Below are 18,180 nucleotides of genomic sequence, written 5' to 3' on the forward strand. Positions count from 1 at the left end.
ACAGACATCTTTATAAAGGTGACTTTCAAAATCATATGATTTTTATGTGCATCATACAAAGGGGACCTCTAGGTGTTTCTTAGGACTATGGGCTTCTAAACAAAAGCTGAATCACCTAGGGCAAATTGCTTCAACTTTTGGAATTCCATAATACCCCGGTTGCTCTGAGATTTAAATGAGATACTGTACCTGAAGAGCTTAACATAATGTTTGGCACAGAGTAAACCCTGGATAAATAATAGCTGTTATTAATTAGAAGTAACCTGAAAGACTTGGAGGAAGTGTAGAGTGCTTTCTTTTGTGCCTATGCTATACTTAGAGGATGTCCTACATCTGGTGTTTAAAGAAAAGTGCCCTCAGAGAACAGCGGCTTCTCAGAAATAGAAAAAGGGACAGTCTGAAGTTAATTGTGCATAAAATGCATCATATTCTTTCTAATTACTTACTGATTTTCTCTGGAGTGTGTTAACTTTCGTGATGAAGAAATAGAAAAACTGCTTATGCAGTGGGAAGCTATATGTGCCTTTCATTTAAATGGTGAAACTATTTTATATTAAATAAGATCTACAAAAACGGAAAAGAGATCTCACTGTCTTGGAACTCAGCGGCTGTGAATGTGTTCTTCCTGAGCTCAGAAGAGTGGCTTTTTGGATTTTTTTAAATCCTGAGATCTGCATTTTCTTTTCTGATTTACTCCAGTTCCATCAGGCTTCCCTCTCTCATGAGTTTCTTGTTTTATTCCCAGTCTTGTGCCGCGTAGCAGCGTTTCTCCAGAGGCCTCCAAACACTGGCAGGAACAGCTGCCATCCCCGTAGATGGCACAGTTCTTGGCACCGGAAGAAACATCCCCAGCGAGCAAGCTGTTCTACCTTTCTGTAGCCAGAGCCCCTGAATATTCACAAATAGCACCGGGAAGGCATAACTATAGATTTTTACTCTTAGATAAGTTAAAATTAATGACCCACTTTCTTCATTCAGGCTGTAATTTTTCCCTCTTAGAATAATAAGACCATACATTTTATTTGATCCAAATGGAAGATCACAGCTTTTTAAAAAGCAGGCTTATCGACAAACATGGAACAGCTTAATTTTCTGTATATCCAAGCTTTTGCTAATAAAAAAGACTTTTAAAAAGAAAAACCCTCAATCCCTTTGAAGGCTAGAGCCCACCTCAAAGAAAGCAGACTAGCGGCTGATTAATGGAAAGATCACTTGGATTCGGGGCTCTGTGATCCTGTCCATCCTCTCCGAGAGCCACTGTGTGCAGGCTTCTAAGGACAGGCTGGCGAGTACCTGGTGGGGACATAGTTCCTGGCTATAAGAAGTTGAGCTCAGTTCAGTAAATGCCCTGTGCTTGCAGTGATGCTCACCACCTAAGAGGGATTGAGTTTACCATGTAAGGTAAGCTGTAAGTGCAAGAGAACATTTTAAAATCTAGTGCCCCGAAACCCAAAGACAGGAAGGTTTAATAGCTCTGCTTTCTGAAAGCACTGGTCAGACATAGTGGGGAAGACATTTGCAAGTAATTATCTGAGTGCCAGACATTGAATCAGGCATATTCCACGTGCCATCTCATTTTAAAATTGTGATATAAAGTTCCTTATTTATGGGGCACCTGGGTGGCTCAGTCAGTTGGACATCTGTCTTCAGCTCAGGTCATGATCCTAAGGGTCCTGGGATCGAGCCCATGTTAGGCTCCCCGCTCGGGGGAAGTCTGTCTCCTTTTCCCTCTGCCCTTCCCCACTGCTCATGCTCTCTTGCTTTCTCTCTCTCTATCTCAAATAAATGAAAATAAAGTCAAATATATAAAGTTCCTCATTTTTTTTGTTCATTGTAAATGAAAGAAATCGAGAAATATGGTTTATTAAAAAAAAGTGATCATGGCAGACATATTATTTTATAACTAGGTTTTGCTGCTTAGTACATTTGGGCATTTTCTATGTCATTAAGTATTTTTTTTCACACTGATCTTAATAATTATATGACTTATTTAACCATTTTTGCCTTATAACTATGTTAGGTAAGAAGATGTAAATATGAGACAACTAAAACCATGAAAGTATTAGGAGAAAACATAATTTAAAGGGTGGGTGCTTCCAAAAAAAAAAATATATATATATATATATATATACACACATATATATTTAGAGCAGTGAAATTGAGAGGAAGGTATAGAGATTTCCCATCTATCCCTTTTAGATTCCCAACATCCAGAGTGGTATGTTTGTTACAGTTGATGAACCTACACTGATATCATCACCAATCCAGAGTTTATACTGGGGTTTACTTTTGGTGATATCCATTCTGTGGTATCAGAAAGATGTATAATGGCAGATATCCGTTGTTGTAGTATCATCCAGAGGGCAGGCACATCTTTAAATACATGATATTGGCGTGCCTGGGTGGCTCAGTCGGTTAGGCGGCTGCCTTCAGCTCAGGTCATGATCCTCGGGTCCTGGGGTCAAGCCACACATAGGGCTCCTTGCTCAGCAGGGACTTTTCTGCTCCCTCTGCTTGTCTCTTCCTCTGTCAAATAAATAAATCTTTAGAAAAATTTTTTAAAAATAAGTACATGATATTAAAAAGGTACAAGTCTTAACAAAAAAAAAGATGAGAAATTTTGAACACCGCCAAATTAAAAATCATTTGTGTATTAAAGTCATTACAGATAAAATTTAAAGACACTTATCATGTAATTCTCAAAACAGTTTTATGAGGCAAATGCCTCGATTCCTTTTTAAGAAGTGAAAACTGAGGGGCGCCTGGGTGGCACAGTCTGCTGAGCCGTGACTCTTGGTTTTGGCTCAGGTCCTGATCTCAGGGTCATGGGACGGAACCCCATGGGAGGCTCCGCGTTGGGCGGGGAGTCCCATCCCTGTGAGGGATTCTCTCCCTCCCTCCTTCTGCCCCTCCCCACCATACTCTTGAGCACGTTAAAAAGAGCGAAGACTGGGGCACCTGGGTGGCTCAGTGGGTTAAGCTGCTGCCTTCGGCTCGGGTCATGATCTCGGGGTCCTGGGATCGAGTCCCGTGTTGGGCTCTACTCAGCAGGGAGCCTACCTCTCTCTCTCTCTCTGCCTGCCTCTCTGTCTACTTGTGATCTCTCTCTCTCTCTCTGTCAAATAAATAAATAAATAAATCTTTGGGAAAAAAAAAAAGAGCGAAGACTGAGGCACAGGGAAATAGTGTGCAAATCTAGGCGTTTCTGGGAGGTTATTTTGGTGAATACAGAAGCTGATAGAGTGAGGGGCAGAGTGAGAAGGGGGTTCCAGTTTGGTCTCTACAGCGGCTTTGATGTGCGTCCCCCTTTACCCCCTTCAAGATGACGGATGAGCTTCATTTCAGACAACTCCATCCTGGGAAGTGTTCATTTCCATACACTTTTCCATTATATTGGCTCTGACAAACACCTTTTCCAGGCATGTCCTCCAGCACAAAATTTCAGAGGTGTCAGGGACAGGCAAATGCAAATCACAAAAACTGGAAATCCCTTTTTATGCTTCCTTATAAAGTGTACTATGCTATCCCTTAAATAGTAGAAAGTCTCAAGGCCTCAGTTATGTTGGGACAGTATAGATCATTAACTACTTAAAGAGACAGGAGGAGAAAAGCCAGAACTGTATGAGTTATTATTAGTCGGGTGAAATAAAAGATTGATTATTGCTCTCATCGTAGTGTATCAGTGGAAAAATCGGGAGTAAAAAAAAAATTGGAGTGCAAATGTTTTTAGATCATATTTAGGTGAGTTCAATCAAGTTAAAAATCCCACTATATCTTAGATATAAAGCAGATGGCTCATTGATTGAGTAGAGTAAAATGTTTCTGTGCAATTGATCTAAAATTTGATTTAAAATGGGGATATAATATTTACCTCCTCTGGAGTAACAAAATTTATGCTATGTAATAACCTTGACACATTTACAGAATCATGTTTAATGGGCCCTCCAGAACTCTGGTGAATACCACAGCTTGGTCTGTTTTCTACATCTTTTTAGGAATCTGGAAAAGCTATAGGAAATATATCTGCCATAAGGTTTTTGCATTTAGCTCAGCTACTGCTTTCTTAAAGTTTAGCTAGAGTCAAGAACTCTATATTCTTTATTAACTGCTTTCAAAACTGAGTTTAAGAGATGTTAATAGCTGTTTAGAATTAGTATTTGAATCGTACTACAAAGACTATGAAGAGTTTTAGCATTGTAGAGTCCTACATGGAACCACTTAAAAATGAATAGACTTCATTGTTTAATTCCAAGTATATGCCCATCTGTTTGCATGAATGTACAAATAAATACATTTATTTTTATATTATTTATATTAGTAATATATATTATATATTATTTTTATACAAAGTATACATATTGCAAATGTGTACTTTTTTATAAGTTATATTTATATTATATATATACTTATATATATTTATAAGTACACTTTATTTTTTCCCAAATAGATAAATAATCAGATCCTGTATGGAAGAAGTCACCAAAATGCATCTGCCATTATTAAGACCGCCCCATCAAAGGTCAAGCTGGTTTTCATCAGGTAAGATAGATAAATGTGTGGTTTTCTAAAATCGAAGATCTATTCTGAAGTTGCTGTTATTTTGTAAGACTGTCTTGTCTTTGGTTTGTCTAACAAAATCACCATATCCTAAAAATACATTTTCCTTTTTTAACTGTCACTCTAAGGAAAGCATAAATTGTTTTAATTATGAGATTTTCTTGTTATTTACATTTCATATGATGTAATTAGTGGTTGAGGTTGGTATTTGTATTCAGTTTTTTAAATTACTTCCCTTCCTGGAGCTGATCGTCCTCTCAGTAGAACCTTCTAGTTTCCTTCTGTCACCAACATGTGGTATATTTGCTGACTCATTGATGTCTCCATCAAGGAATAGGCAGGAAAACAGAGCCCAGGACATTTTAGGAACTTCATAGTAAAAGTGCTGGTGAGAAATCCAGAGGGGATCAGATGTGAGGTTTAGAGTTGTGTGGTATGTTTGGGTTTCCATATTTTCCCTTACCATGCCTGCTACCTGACTGCATCCTTCTGACATAAATAAGTCAGACTTTGGAATTCCCACTGGTGGTAGCTATTGTTGCCTCATCATCAATGGAATGTCTCTTTCCTTTTATTGGACCAAAGTGGCTGATGAATCTGAATCTGATTAAATAATGTAACTAACCCTGTCCATTAACTGTTGCTCTGGGTTTTTTTCCTTCTGAGAATGAGAATGAGAATAATAAAGCACCTACCTCATTCATTGGGATATGTAAAAAATTCTCTCACATAGAGTAGAGGCTGAAAGGGTGTTGGCTGGTGTTTCAAGACAGATCATTCTTCTTCCTACTGTGACTGATTACCTGTCATTAAGACCTATCCATTCGTAAGGACCCCTGTGTTTCAGGGTTAGTCTCATTCCCAGATGTGGGCACTAATGTAGGTGACTGACGTACCCTTTCCCATGCCATCATTCCAGCTTGCAGGGTGGTGTTGCTGCTTCGCTCCTAAGGAAATCCTACATTAGTAACCTCCCTCCCACCCTGTGGTCCTTCCTGGATTTCCAGGTTTTTACTCTTGTTTCCATAAGGAGAATCCTTTCTCCTTCTCAGTCTTGTGTGTTAAGACAGCCTCCTCTTGCTCACTCACCTTGAAGTCCTCTGTTAGGCACCAATCTCCTTTTTGGGTTTCTCTGCCCTTCCTGTTGCCAGAAATTACAAAATTAGAGTTAGATGCTGAAAACATGAACAGACTTGAGGAAAGGTCAGCCACTCAAAGCAATGAAGGTGTCCACCATGGACAGAAATGCCCGCCAGCTTGAACACCTTGCAGAGAGTCATGTGAAAGTTCCATGAGTAGGCACCCACAGCACCCACCAGCATCTGTGCTTCACCCTCAGCACATGTGGGCAACTGCTGCAGCGGTGTCCTTGACGTTGCTCTCACCTCTTCACCCATATGAGGCCATCCCGTTTTAAAGAGCAAAAAGAAAATTGGATGGGATCCAAAGGAAACCATCCACGCAATTAAGTAGTTAAGAAATAGAACCCTCCTCCTTCAAGGAAGAAAGGCTACATGATTTGAAATTATTTAGAGTACAGAAGAGAAAGCTGAGGAGAATTTTAATAATAGTAATGAAAAAGCCCTATTAATTTAGTGTCTGATGATTTCAATTTTGATCATCAGAAGAGATCAGAATCAAGGAAATCATTTGTTCAGTAAATTAATAGTGTAAGCATGATTGAGGATACCACAGAATACTTATTTACTGGAAGGGAGTTGAAGCAACTTAGAAGTATCAATGTACATTCCAAATATGTAATTTAATGATGAACCTTTCTTACATGGTCGTTAAATCATAGTGTCTAAACACATAGTCTGCATTCAGAAAGCTTTATTGAATAAATTGCCTTTCAGGTCCTTCTAAACAGTTCCAGATAATTTATTCTCTAAAGGCAACAATCATAGTAAGTTAGTTTTATTTATTTTGTGGGCTTAAAGATACATAGAATACATATGGATGAAAAATAACTCATTATTTTACAAAATTTCTCATACTTAAGTCCCTCTCCTCAGTACTTTCCCAAATAATCTAAGCTAGGGAAAGTTTTTCTAGCTTCCTTTGTAAGCATAAATAAGATGTAGGTGTGATTTTTGCAAAGTCTGTTATCATCCATTTTGAGACTGTGTAAAGAAAAACGAGTATAAATTAAATCAAGACAGATGTATGCACTGCTAACAACCTTTTGTTTGATTCAGTAGATACCTATCTGGTAATTTGTCTGCCAACGTTTTATTAATTAATGCTTCGGTTTCCATAAGGGAAGGAATATTCATCTGACTGAGAGCCTGAGAGCTCTTACCTAAGTGACAAATTCTTTTCTAAAGCAAGCTTGAACTCTGAGGCTTAGTGATTAAGAGAGGAAACCCTAGATTCACCCTATCTCCTGAAACCTGACTCTAGAATACCCCAAGTGTGTGAGCTTGTGCAGTTTCCTGAGAGGCAGTATGCAGATGATATAGTAACCTCAGGGCGCCTGGGCAGCTCAGTCAGCTAAACAGCCAGCTCTTGATTTCAGCTCAAGTCATGATCTCAGGGTCTTGGGATCAATCCCCACGGCAGGCTCCGAGCTCGGCTCCTAGCTCAGTGGGGCATCTGCTTGAGCATTCTCTCACAATCTCGCTCTCTTTCTCTCAAATAAATAAATAAATCTTTTTTTTTTAAGTCAAGTGTTTAAAAAAATAGATATTTATAGCTATTTCATAGATTGTCTAATGTGTTAATATGTATAAATTGCCTGATGGTATGGGCTCACCAGTGTTTGCAGTGTGGTGATGAAGATGATGATGGTAGTGACCCGAAAAGGGAGGGAGAGAGAGCAGGAGGTTACAGAAGTTAGGGAGAAGGAAAGAGAGGGAAAAAAAGATAAACCACTCCTGTCCATATATTTGGTCTCATTCCAGAATCTTTTTTTTTTTTAAGATTTTATTTATTTATTTGACAGAGATCACAAGTAGGCAGAGAGGCAGGCAGAGAGAGAGGGAGAGGCATGCTTCTTGCTGAGCAGAGACCCAGATGAGGGGCTCGATCCCATGACCCTGGGATCATGACCTGAGCTGAAGGCAGAGGCTTTAAGCCACTGAGCCACCCAGGTATTCCCATTCCAGAATCTTGAGTATTTTTTTAAGTGAAGCACATTCACAGTTTAAGAATTTTAGTTAACATCATAATGATCAAACACTAGAAAAGATAGAGCATTGGATATTGTAGATAAGTGATGAATCACTGAATTCTACTCCTGAAACCAGTATTGTACTGTATGTTAACTAACTAGAATTTAATTAAAAATTTTTAAAAATCACTAGAAGAGATAGCTACAGGTATTATAGAATATATTATAATTATAAATAATTATTTTAATCATTTCTAATAAATGTTAAAATAAGAGACATGGACATAGTCTACCTAAAACATCTCTGTTGCTCTGTGTCTGCTGCTGCTTCTCCTTCTCCCTTTTTTTTTTTTTTTCTTCCCAGCTCTACTCCCACCTGGCGCTTAAACTCAGGGCCATGACAGCCCAAGAGTTGCATGCTCCACCAGCTAAGACAGACATGCACCCCTCCTCTTCCTCCTTTTAAGTGATGGCCTGATATTCTAAGAAGGAGTAGAATATTGTTTAATGAGGGGCGCCTGGGTGGCTCAGTGGATTAAGCCGCTGCCTTCGGCTCAGGTCATGATCTCAGAGTCCTGGGATCGAGTCCCGCATCGGGCTCTCTGCTCAGCAGAGAGCCTGCTTTCCTCTCTCTCTCTGCCTGCCTCTCCATCTACTTGTGATTTCTCTCTGTCAAATAAATAAATACAATCTTTAAAAAAAAAAAAAAAAGAATATTGTTTAATGAAAGAATATATAAAGAAAAATCTAATTAACATGAATTAATCCCCATGTCAATAAACTATGTTATAATAGATTTTACTGGGATGAGTAGCATCAAATAGTGTCAGAATTCAAAACACTTAAGGAAATCAAAAAAAGAAAAATATTTTATGCACTATGTATATCACCAGTGGGGGTATAATGGCAGATTGGTGACCTATTTATGTGTGGTAACCTGTGCATTTTCAGTGCTGTCCAACACATCATTCTCTGTCCTTCAGGCTGATTATCTAGTTCATCACTCCTTTATATGCACCTCTGCCTGTAGGTTACCTCTTTCAAATTACTGGTATCAGAACCCTAGTTGTGCCTGTTTTGGAACCAAATCCTAAAGCAGGTAAGTACTGGTTTCCTATCAACTGTCAGGAGGTTAATACTTAAATCATCTCAGCACAACAGGTGCAATTACACTTCCTTTAAGCTGCATAACTTACGCTGTGTAATGTTACTTTAAACACTGATATTTAGAAATTGTATTCTTTATAGTTAGTGCTTCTGTTTGCTAATCCTTCCTTAGTTGAAATTAATTGATTCTCTTTGCATTTCCATCATAGAGAAATTTTTGGCTTCTATACCTCAGCAGCTCTTTTCCAAATTTATTGACAATCGAAATAAAAATGGGAACTGGCCACAGATTTGGGAGTATGATTAGCAGTAATCACAGAAAGCTGTTAAAATATGCTGCAGGCAACATTGTAATTAACAGGGGCCTTTAGTCTGTAGTGATGTACATTTGTGTGATCACGTCCTTGTCATATGCTCTTAACACTTGTATTTATTCATATACTAATTGATCTGTAGTTCACAAGAGGTCTATGAGTCATTAGTGAAAATTAGCAAGTTGCTGCTGTGTATACATGACTTACAGAATCACTCCCCCCTCCCACATTGTCCCCACATTAGATCTTGGACAATCCCTTAATCACGTCCTTGTGTCTATAGCCCATATGGACTTTAGTATACTAGATTGTTCTACGGTGGATAATCCAGATGTATTTTACAATCATGAATTCTTACTATGTAGCACACATTCAATTCTGTGGATTTTCCTATTCGACATATCCCCTCTACACAAGCACTATAATTTTAAGTACAGGAGGAGAGCTATATTAATACAAGAAAGAATGAATTGCTGTATTTGGCAGTGCAGGGATCCAAGGAGATTAATGATCTTGCCTGCAGCTCTTGTCATACCTTCCCCCACTATCGAAAATTAAATGTCACATATAACAACTCACTCTCCATTACTTAATTACATGTGGAAAATGTGTACTGTATAAAAACTCCTGGGGCTAGAGGAGGCCAAGTGAAACTGAACCCCATGGAAAGATTTAGTGCTGGCTGTCAAGCCCCACTGAGTCAAAGTGGACTCACCGTGGGAGCCACCATACAGTATCGATTGAACATATGTCTTGTTTTGTAATTAAAAATATAGTGTGGCCTGATATCCTCTGGTCATATCCCTAAAAGATGACATTGACCTGAAATTATTGTGAATGTCAGAGTCATCTGTGGGAGAAGTCCACCTGAAGAAGCAAACTGAATGCCTGTTTTAAAAATCCTTACTGTGCTCTCGAGTCTATCTAAATAAAGAGGGAAGAAGGATTGTGGGAATAAGCAAGAGTTTTACTTCCATAAAGAACTATTTATGCATTTAATCAACAAGTATTTGCTGAGTGCCTCCTTGTGCTGGGGCTGTGGAGTCAGTGATAGGAAGAACACAGCTCTACCTTGAATGAGGAGGTGGAGAGTAAGCAATCTGAACCTTATCCAGGGATAAAGGTGCTATAGGGGAGAGGGGCGCCTGGGTGGCTCAGTGGGTTAAACCTCTGCCTTCGGCTCAGGTCATGATCTCAGGATCCTTGAATTGAGCTCCTTATTGGCCTCTCTGCTCAGCAGGGAGCCTGCTTCCCTTCCTCTCTCTCTGCCTGTCTCTCTGGCTACTTGTGATCTCTGTCTGTTAAATAAATAAATAAAATCTTTAAAATTAAAAAAAAAAAAAAAAAAGAACATAGGGGAGACACAAGTAACCTAATCTTTGGAGCCTTCAGGAAGGTATTACAGAGAAAGATGCTGGAGCTTAGACCTGAAGGATGAGGAAACAAAATTGTAGTATGCACAGAAACCAGAAGTTTCTGGAATTGGATAGTGTACCCAAGGGATATCTGTATCTGAACATTTACTACCAGGAGAAAATCAGTCCTGCTTTAGGAAAGTGTCACTGGATGAATACAGCTGTGTACATTGGCCACTTTGAAATCTGTGAGGAAGCATCCTTCTGACTCTTTGGGGTCATTAAAGAAATCTGAGTGCACAATAAAATATCATCTATGGGATATATACCACGTTTTGAGGAAGAGGCCTGTCGTTAACATAGAGTTCTTACTGAGAATTGTGGGAGAAAGAAAGGTAGAGACCCTCTTTAATTTCAGGGCTCTTCTGTTTCTTTGTTCAGTTGGAGCACGTGGTAGACCTGTGGGAGTGTCTCAAGTGCTCTGAAATGCTGACACTTGCTTCATTTTTCAGTACTTGTTTCCTGTACTCTCCATATTAAAGAGTAACCTCATTTATTAATCTTCTATTTATAAGTAGAATTTATAAGCCTTTTAGTTCAAGGACACTTTTGTCTTTTGTCAAGACACTGGAATTTATGCATCCAAATAAGACGCATCTCTCCCTTGACCAACTGTGTTCACCTGGGAAGGCTGTGCATTTTATCCAGTGACAATTCCATTGGGCCGTACATTTTTGGAATCATCTTGAAAGCCTATGGCATACTTTTTTTAATAGCCACGGGAGCCGTACATTTTCCCTTTTTTACGAGCAGTTGTACCTAATCCATGTGAAGTGACCCCAAATTTTGCAGGATCATTCTTGAATCCAGTGCATCCGGTGTATTAGGTAAAGTGTTGCTACCAAACTTTCTTTCCTTTCTTTTTTTTTTTTTTTAAGGGTTTTATTTATTTATTTGACAGACAGAGATCACAAGTAGGTGGAGAGGCAGGCAGAGAGAGAGAGAGGAGGAAGCAGGTTCCCTGCTGAGCAGAGAGCCCAATGTGGGGCTCGATCCCAGGACCCCGGGATCATGACCTGAGCTGAAGGCAGAGGCCTAAACCACTGAGCCACCCAGGACCCTGCTACCAAACTTTCTTGCATGACTTGTAAAATATCTTAGAAAATCATTTTTATTTCATGAACAGAGTTGGTCATTTTTTTTCTTTGTTACCGCCCCCCCCTTCCTTAGCATAGTACCATCTTAGGGGAATGAAGACTGTATTTGTTTGATTTCTTTTAGCACTCAGAAACATCTAACAGTGTCTGGTTACAGAGATGAAGTGGGCAGTTTTCTCTTCATTTTTGTTTTGTTGGCTGGTTGATATTTTTACTCCTATCCTCATAGAATCTCTGTAGCCCTTCTTCTTGACACACACACACACACACACACACACACACACACACACAGTGTATGTACTGTGGTGGAATAGTAGAGCCAGAACATTTAGATGCCTCTCTCCCTTTGTGCAAGCTGAAGGAGCCATGTAGTTCACTGCTGAGGTGTGGCTAGGGGTTGGTCATGTGACCTATGCTTGAGCAATATGGTACTTAGCTTAAAATAGGAAGCAAGTAACATGAGTGAGTTTATATGAATGGTGTTTATTTATGGAAACACAAGGCCTTAATGGGAGGTTTCTTCTATGACATCATTCTGTTTTCTTGCTTCCTTGTCCTCTGGAGGTCTCTTAGTTTCTGTATGTTCCAAGTCCAATCATGTAGCCTGCCTGTGTTCGGTGAGATCCCAATATCCCTTTAATAAATTCCCTTTTGCTTTAGTTGGTCCAACTTCATTTCTCTTGCTTGCTGCCAAAGAATCCTAATGAATGGGAAGAGTGATAAAAGTGAGCTATCTGAACAAATCATGAACAACCAGAGTAAGATATTTGGTTCTTTCTGTACATTTTCCTGTCACCTGTAGGCCTTTAACCTTGATTTTGAGAATTTTTTAACCTTCAGACTTAATTAGAAAGCACAAGACCCCTGAGCAAGTCTTTGCTGAGGATCTCCAGGATGGTGCATTTCTACTGTCACACCATTCACTGGCTCTTGGCATGAGATTGCCGTGATTATCTCAGAGGAATCAGGCAGGATTTATTCTGGACTTACATACCTGGGGTGGGGGGAAGTCACCTTTCCCCACAACATGGCCTTTTGGTGAGGGCTGGATATCTGAACATTAGTCCTTTGCCAGCCAGGAGAAGGAGTAGGTGGCTGAGGGTATCTACTACATTATCTTTCAGAAAGAACCTCTTAGAGAAGTTTATTAGGCTAAGTCATTCCATCCATGCTATGCTCCCCACATCAACCCTTCCGCCAACCTGTACTGCCAGATATTTTATGAGCCACCTTTTCCTCTGCACAACTGGCAGTAATCATTCAGAACTTGACTGAGGCCACCTTTGTGAAATGTGGGTCTGGATGCTGAGTTACTGCCAACAGCCCTCATTAGTTGTTGGTATTGTTGGGAATGCCAAGTAAATAAATTTTGTGATTCTATCGTTGGTCATTTATTTCAGATTCAGCATATTGCTGTTTTGGTGGTTTCATCCAATTGGAAATTGAAAACTATTCAGTCTGTTCATAGAGTTAGAAATACATCCTGGTATCTCTTCAGGAAGGAGTTTTCTCCCACTGAAATGTAATGATGTGCTTTGTTTTGTATGTGACTTCTGGTTCATTTATATCGAGCTTTCCCTGCCAAATGTTAATTCAGTGTCATGTCCCAATTAATATAACAAACATAGAGTTTATTTTTTCTATCCTCAAGTGTCTTACATCATTATATTTAGTATAATCAGAAAATAATATCTAGACCTATTTAGCTGTGTTCATGTGTTCCTCATTATTCATTGTGTGTGTGTGTGTTTAAACAATATGCTAGGAGCTAGATTGTAGTTGTAAGCATTTTAGAACAGGTTTCAGAACAGTGAAATCTACCTACTCAGCTATCCAAGCTGAATTCAGGCACATAACTTCTGTTTTTGATAACAGTGCTATTTTGTTCGCATAAAATAAGATCCTATGGGTTTAGTGAACATGAATTTCCAAGTGGCAGGACTGCAACAGTCTAGAAGACAATAATGATATTTAAGTTATAGTAAGTATATATTCTCATCATACTTACACAATTTTTTTTGGTCTCAGAAAAATTTTTTTAAATCGTGAAATCTGTGTAACATGAAATCTACCATCTTAACCATTTTAAGTGTACCCTTCAGTGACATTAAGAATATTCATGTTGTTGGGGCGCCTGGGTGGCTCAGTGGGTTAAGCCACTGCCTTCGGCTCAGGTCATGATCCCGGGGTCCTGGGATGGAGGCCTGCATCGGGCTATCTGCTCTGCAGGGAGCCTGCTTCCTCTTCTCTCTCTCTCTGCCTGCCTCTCTGCCTACTTGTGATCTCTATCTGTCAAATAAATAAATAAAATCTTAAAAAAAAAAAAAGAATATTCATGTTGTTGTACAAGCACCACCACTGTCCATCTCCAAATGGATAAAAATCTATTCCTGGTAAAAATAATAATAATAAGAAGAAGAACTTCCCATTCTCCCTCTCCTGCCCACAGCTCCTGGCAACTATCATTCTACTTTCTGTCGCTAACTATACTAGGTACCTTATAAAAATGGAATTACACAGCATTTGTCCTTTTGTTACTGGCTTATTTCATTCACTTTAATGTTTTTGAGGTTCACGCATTTTATAGGCTGTTAAAATTCTTCTCCTTTTTAATGCTGAATAATGCTCCATTGTTTGTATATACATGTATTGATCCATTTGCCTGTCAGGGGACACTTGGATTGCTGCTGCCTTTGGATTTTTGTGAGTAGTGCTACTATGAACAGGAGAGTACAGATGACTTCAAGAATCTCTTTGGGCTATATACCTAGAAGTAGAATTGCTAACTCATATAGTTACTCCATTTTTAATTTTCTGAGGAGGCTTCATATTGTTTTCCATAGCAGCCTACCATGACATCCTACCAGCAGTGGACAAGTGTTCCAGTTTCTTCACAACCTCACCAACACTTGATATTTACAGGGTTTTCCATAGTAGCCATCATCTTGGGTGTGAGGTAGTATCTCACTGTGGTTTTGATTTGCATTTCTCTGCTCATTAGTGATGCTGAGTGTGTTTTTATGTGTATATTGGCCATATGTATGTCATCTTTGCAGAAATTTATTTTCAACTTTTTTGCCTATTTTTTTTTAAAGATTTTATTTATTGATTTGGCAGAGAGAGATCACAAGTAGGCAGAGAGGCAAGCAGAGGGAGAGGGCGAAGCAGGCTCCCTGCTGAACAGAGAGCCTGATGTGGGGCTCCATCCCAGGACCCTGAGACCATGACCTGAGCCGAAGGCAGAGGCTTAACCCACTGAGCCACCCAGTCGCCCCTTGCCTATTTTTTTTAATCAGTTTATTTTGTTGTTGAATTGTAGGAATTCTCTATATGTTCTGGATATTAAGCCCTTATCAGATCTATAATTTGCAAATGTGTTTTGTCATTTCATAGGTTGCTCCTTCACTGTTGATTGTGTCCTTTGATGCACAGAAATTTTTCATTTCGTTGTAGTCCAGTTTATCTATTTGTTGTTGATCCTTGTGCTTTTGGTCTCCTCTTCAGGGTACCATTGCAAATTCAGTGACACAAAGCTTTTCCTCCATGTTTTCTTCTAAGAATGTTACAGTTTTAGGTCATATGTTTAGGGCTTTGATCCATTTTGAATTAATTTTGAAAGTGGTGTAAGGGAAAGATCCAACTTTATTTTTTTGCATATGGATATCTAGTTTTCCCAGCACGTTTGTTGAAAAGATCAGCTTCCCCACCCACCCCCTTCACCCCCATTGAATGATTCTGGCATCCTTGTTGAAAATCATTTGGCCAAATATGTGAGAGTTCGTTTCATGGCTCTCTCTTCTGTTTCATTGGTCTATCTGTCTCTCATTATGCCAGTACCACACTGTTTTCATTCTCTAGCTTTGTAGTAAGTTTTGACATCAGGAAGGGTGAGACCTCCAACTTTGTTTTTCTTTTTCAAGAGTGTTTTGGCTGTTCAGGGTCCTTTGAGAATCCGTATGGATTTTATTTTATTTTTTTTTTTTTTTTAAAGATTTTATTTATTTATTTGACAGAGAGAGATCACAAGTAGGCAGAGAGGCAAGGAGAGAGAGAGAGGAGGAAGCAGGTTCCCTGCTGAACAGAGAGCCCGATGTGGGACTCGATCCCAGGACCCTGAGATCATGACCTGAGCTGAAGGCAGCGTCTTAACCCACTGAGCCACCCAGGCGCCCCCGTATGGATTTTAGATGGAACACATTCACTTTGAAAGATGTAGAAATGCTCCTTAGATCCCTGACTGTGATAAATGAAAAGTTAAGGCATTCTGCATTCACATGCATATACCACCGATTACATCACATTTTCTTTTCCTCATTCATAAATTGTTGTCATGAGCTCATCGTGCTTTCCTGAAGAATAAGTGTGTTCTTCTCAGAGCCCACTAATCTTTCTTTTACCATAATTTGTCGTGTTCTTTTAGAGGTTATATTGGGGAGAGTATCTCATATTTATTCTAAGGAGGTAATCAATAGTTGTTGGATAAATGCTTCAAGTAACATGTTAATGAAATCCTAAGAGATTTACAATATGAATTATGGTTATAACTTTGATGGATGAGCAATAAAGGTATAGGGTTTTATCAACAAATCCCTGTATATGACATGTATGTACTTCCAAGATTGCAGTAAGATATTCCTGGAAGAATAGAATGACGTTACTGAGAAAAGCTATGTAAACAGTTTAGAAATGCAGAGGAGGGAGAGATTATAGTTGGAGAAGTGAGTTCAGCAAAAGCTAATTAATGATACCTGGGTAGATTTACATAGGAAAGAATTGAGTCCCAAACTGCATGAACAAACTTAATTCAAGCATTTTGAAGTACTTTCAGATGCTAATAAGACCATAGAGTTAAATAAGTTCTTGGGGCGCCTGGGCACCTGGTTGGCTTGGTGGGTTAAGCCTCTGCCTTGGGCTCAGGTCATGACCTCAGGGTCCTGGGATGGAGCCCCAGTAGAGCTCTCTGCTCGGCGGGGAGCCTGCTTCCCCCCCACCCTCTGTCTGCCTGTTTGCCAACTTGTGATCTCTCTGTATCTCAAACAAATAAATAAAATCTTAAAAATAAATACATACATACGTAAGAAGTTCTTTAAGAACTTCTAAGACAGGGTGCCTGGTGGCTCAGTGGGTTAAGCCGCTGCCTTCAGCTCAGGTCATGATCTCAGGGTCCTGGGATCGAGTCCCGCATCAGGCTCTCTGCTCAGCGGGGAACCTGCTTCCCTCCTCTCCCTCTGCCTGCGTCTCGGCTTACTTGTGATCTCTGTCAAATAAATAAATAAAATCTTAAAAAAAAAAAAAAGAACTTCTAAGACATATAAATAAATAATTATATATCAGGCAAAACAAACACCTATAGGGGAAACTCTGTGATACTGAATTATTCCGATTGCATTTTCAAGCTTGTCGAAAAGGGGGTGTTTTTCATAATTGAGAAGTGATTTGGATTCCCTGAGACATAGAGAAAGCAGAACAAGGAAGCCAGTAAGGTTACTCTTGCTATAGTACAAAAAAAGTGAAAAGTCCATGAATTAGGATGCGGGCTCTGGACTAGAGAAAAAGAGAGGGAAGAATGAAATTTAGAATGAAACCATCCATTTCTTCGGATATAAGGGTTAATGGCTGAATGAGTTAATGGTAACGGAACACTCTTAGTCCCTGGAAACTTAAGCATCTGAGACTGGACGTCATGAAACCATAAAACAGTAAATGTTAACGATTGTTATTGTGCTGTGGTGCTTTGACATTGACCTTATCTTACAACAGTTCTGTTAAAAGATACTATCCCAATTTTCAAGAGTTTATTTATTTGTTAGAGAGACAGAGAGAGCACAAGCAGGGGGAGCAGCAGGCAGAAGGAGACCAGGCTTCCCACTGAGCAGGGAGCCCGATCCTGGTCTCAGTCTCAGGACAGTGGGATCATGACTTGAGCCAAAGGCAGGCACTTAACTGATGGAGCCACCCGGGCGCCCCACTATCCCAGTTTTATAGGTTAAGAAATCAAGATTTTAAAAAGTTGCTTGGTATCTTGCTTATATCTTAGTGATAGAATCTATACCTTTGCCTAGGTCTGCCTCACTCTAGCTTTCTTTCCAGAACAGCATAGTTCTCTTACTTTGATATAACAATGAATTCATTTTTTAATTGGGGCATTATTTACACTCAGTGCAATAAACTTGATGTGTTCAGATTGTTGTTTTGAGAATACAAAACATACACTTGTGTAACCATCACCCAAAGCAAATATATAGAACATTCATTCACCCCAGAAAGCTGGCTGGTGCTCCTTTCTAGTAGTCCCTCTGGGCCCCCGAGATAACATTTCCTGATTTCTGTCATCATAGATTGGTTTAAGCTGTTCTTAAGCTTCATGAATAGAATCAAATAGGATTAATTCTTTTGTGTCTGGTTTCTTTCATTTTACATAATTTTTTTCAAGACTTACGGTTGTTATGTGTATCTGTAGTTTGTCCCTTCAGTGACTGAGTAAGATTCCAATCTACGGACATACCATAATTTGTTGGTCCATTCTCCTGTATGTGGACATTTGGGTTGTGTCTAGTTTTTAGCTATTCTGACTACAG

At 39.3% G+C, this 18,180-nt stretch overlaps 1 protein-coding gene across 9 annotated transcripts in view; it reads left to right on the forward strand.

The window, feature by feature from the left end:
• PATJ (PATJ crumbs cell polarity complex component) overlaps nt 1-18,180 on the forward strand; it is a 373,944-nt gene that overhangs the window by 237,765 nt on the left and 117,999 nt on the right. For all 9 annotated transcript variants that reach the window (XM_082687808.1, XM_082687804.1, XM_082687800.1 and 6 more), the window contains one exon: nt 4,448-4,539. In XM_082687808.1, the coding sequence (XP_082543934.1) occupies nt 4,448-4,539 (92 nt within the window). The remainder of the gene's footprint in view (nt 1-4,447; nt 4,540-18,180) is intronic.

The sequence above is a fragment of the Mustela nivalis genome (genome assembly GCF_964662115.1).
Source record: "Mustela nivalis genome assembly, chromosome: 10".
Classification (NCBI taxonomy): Eukaryota; Metazoa; Chordata; class Mammalia; order Carnivora; family Mustelidae; genus Mustela; species Mustela nivalis.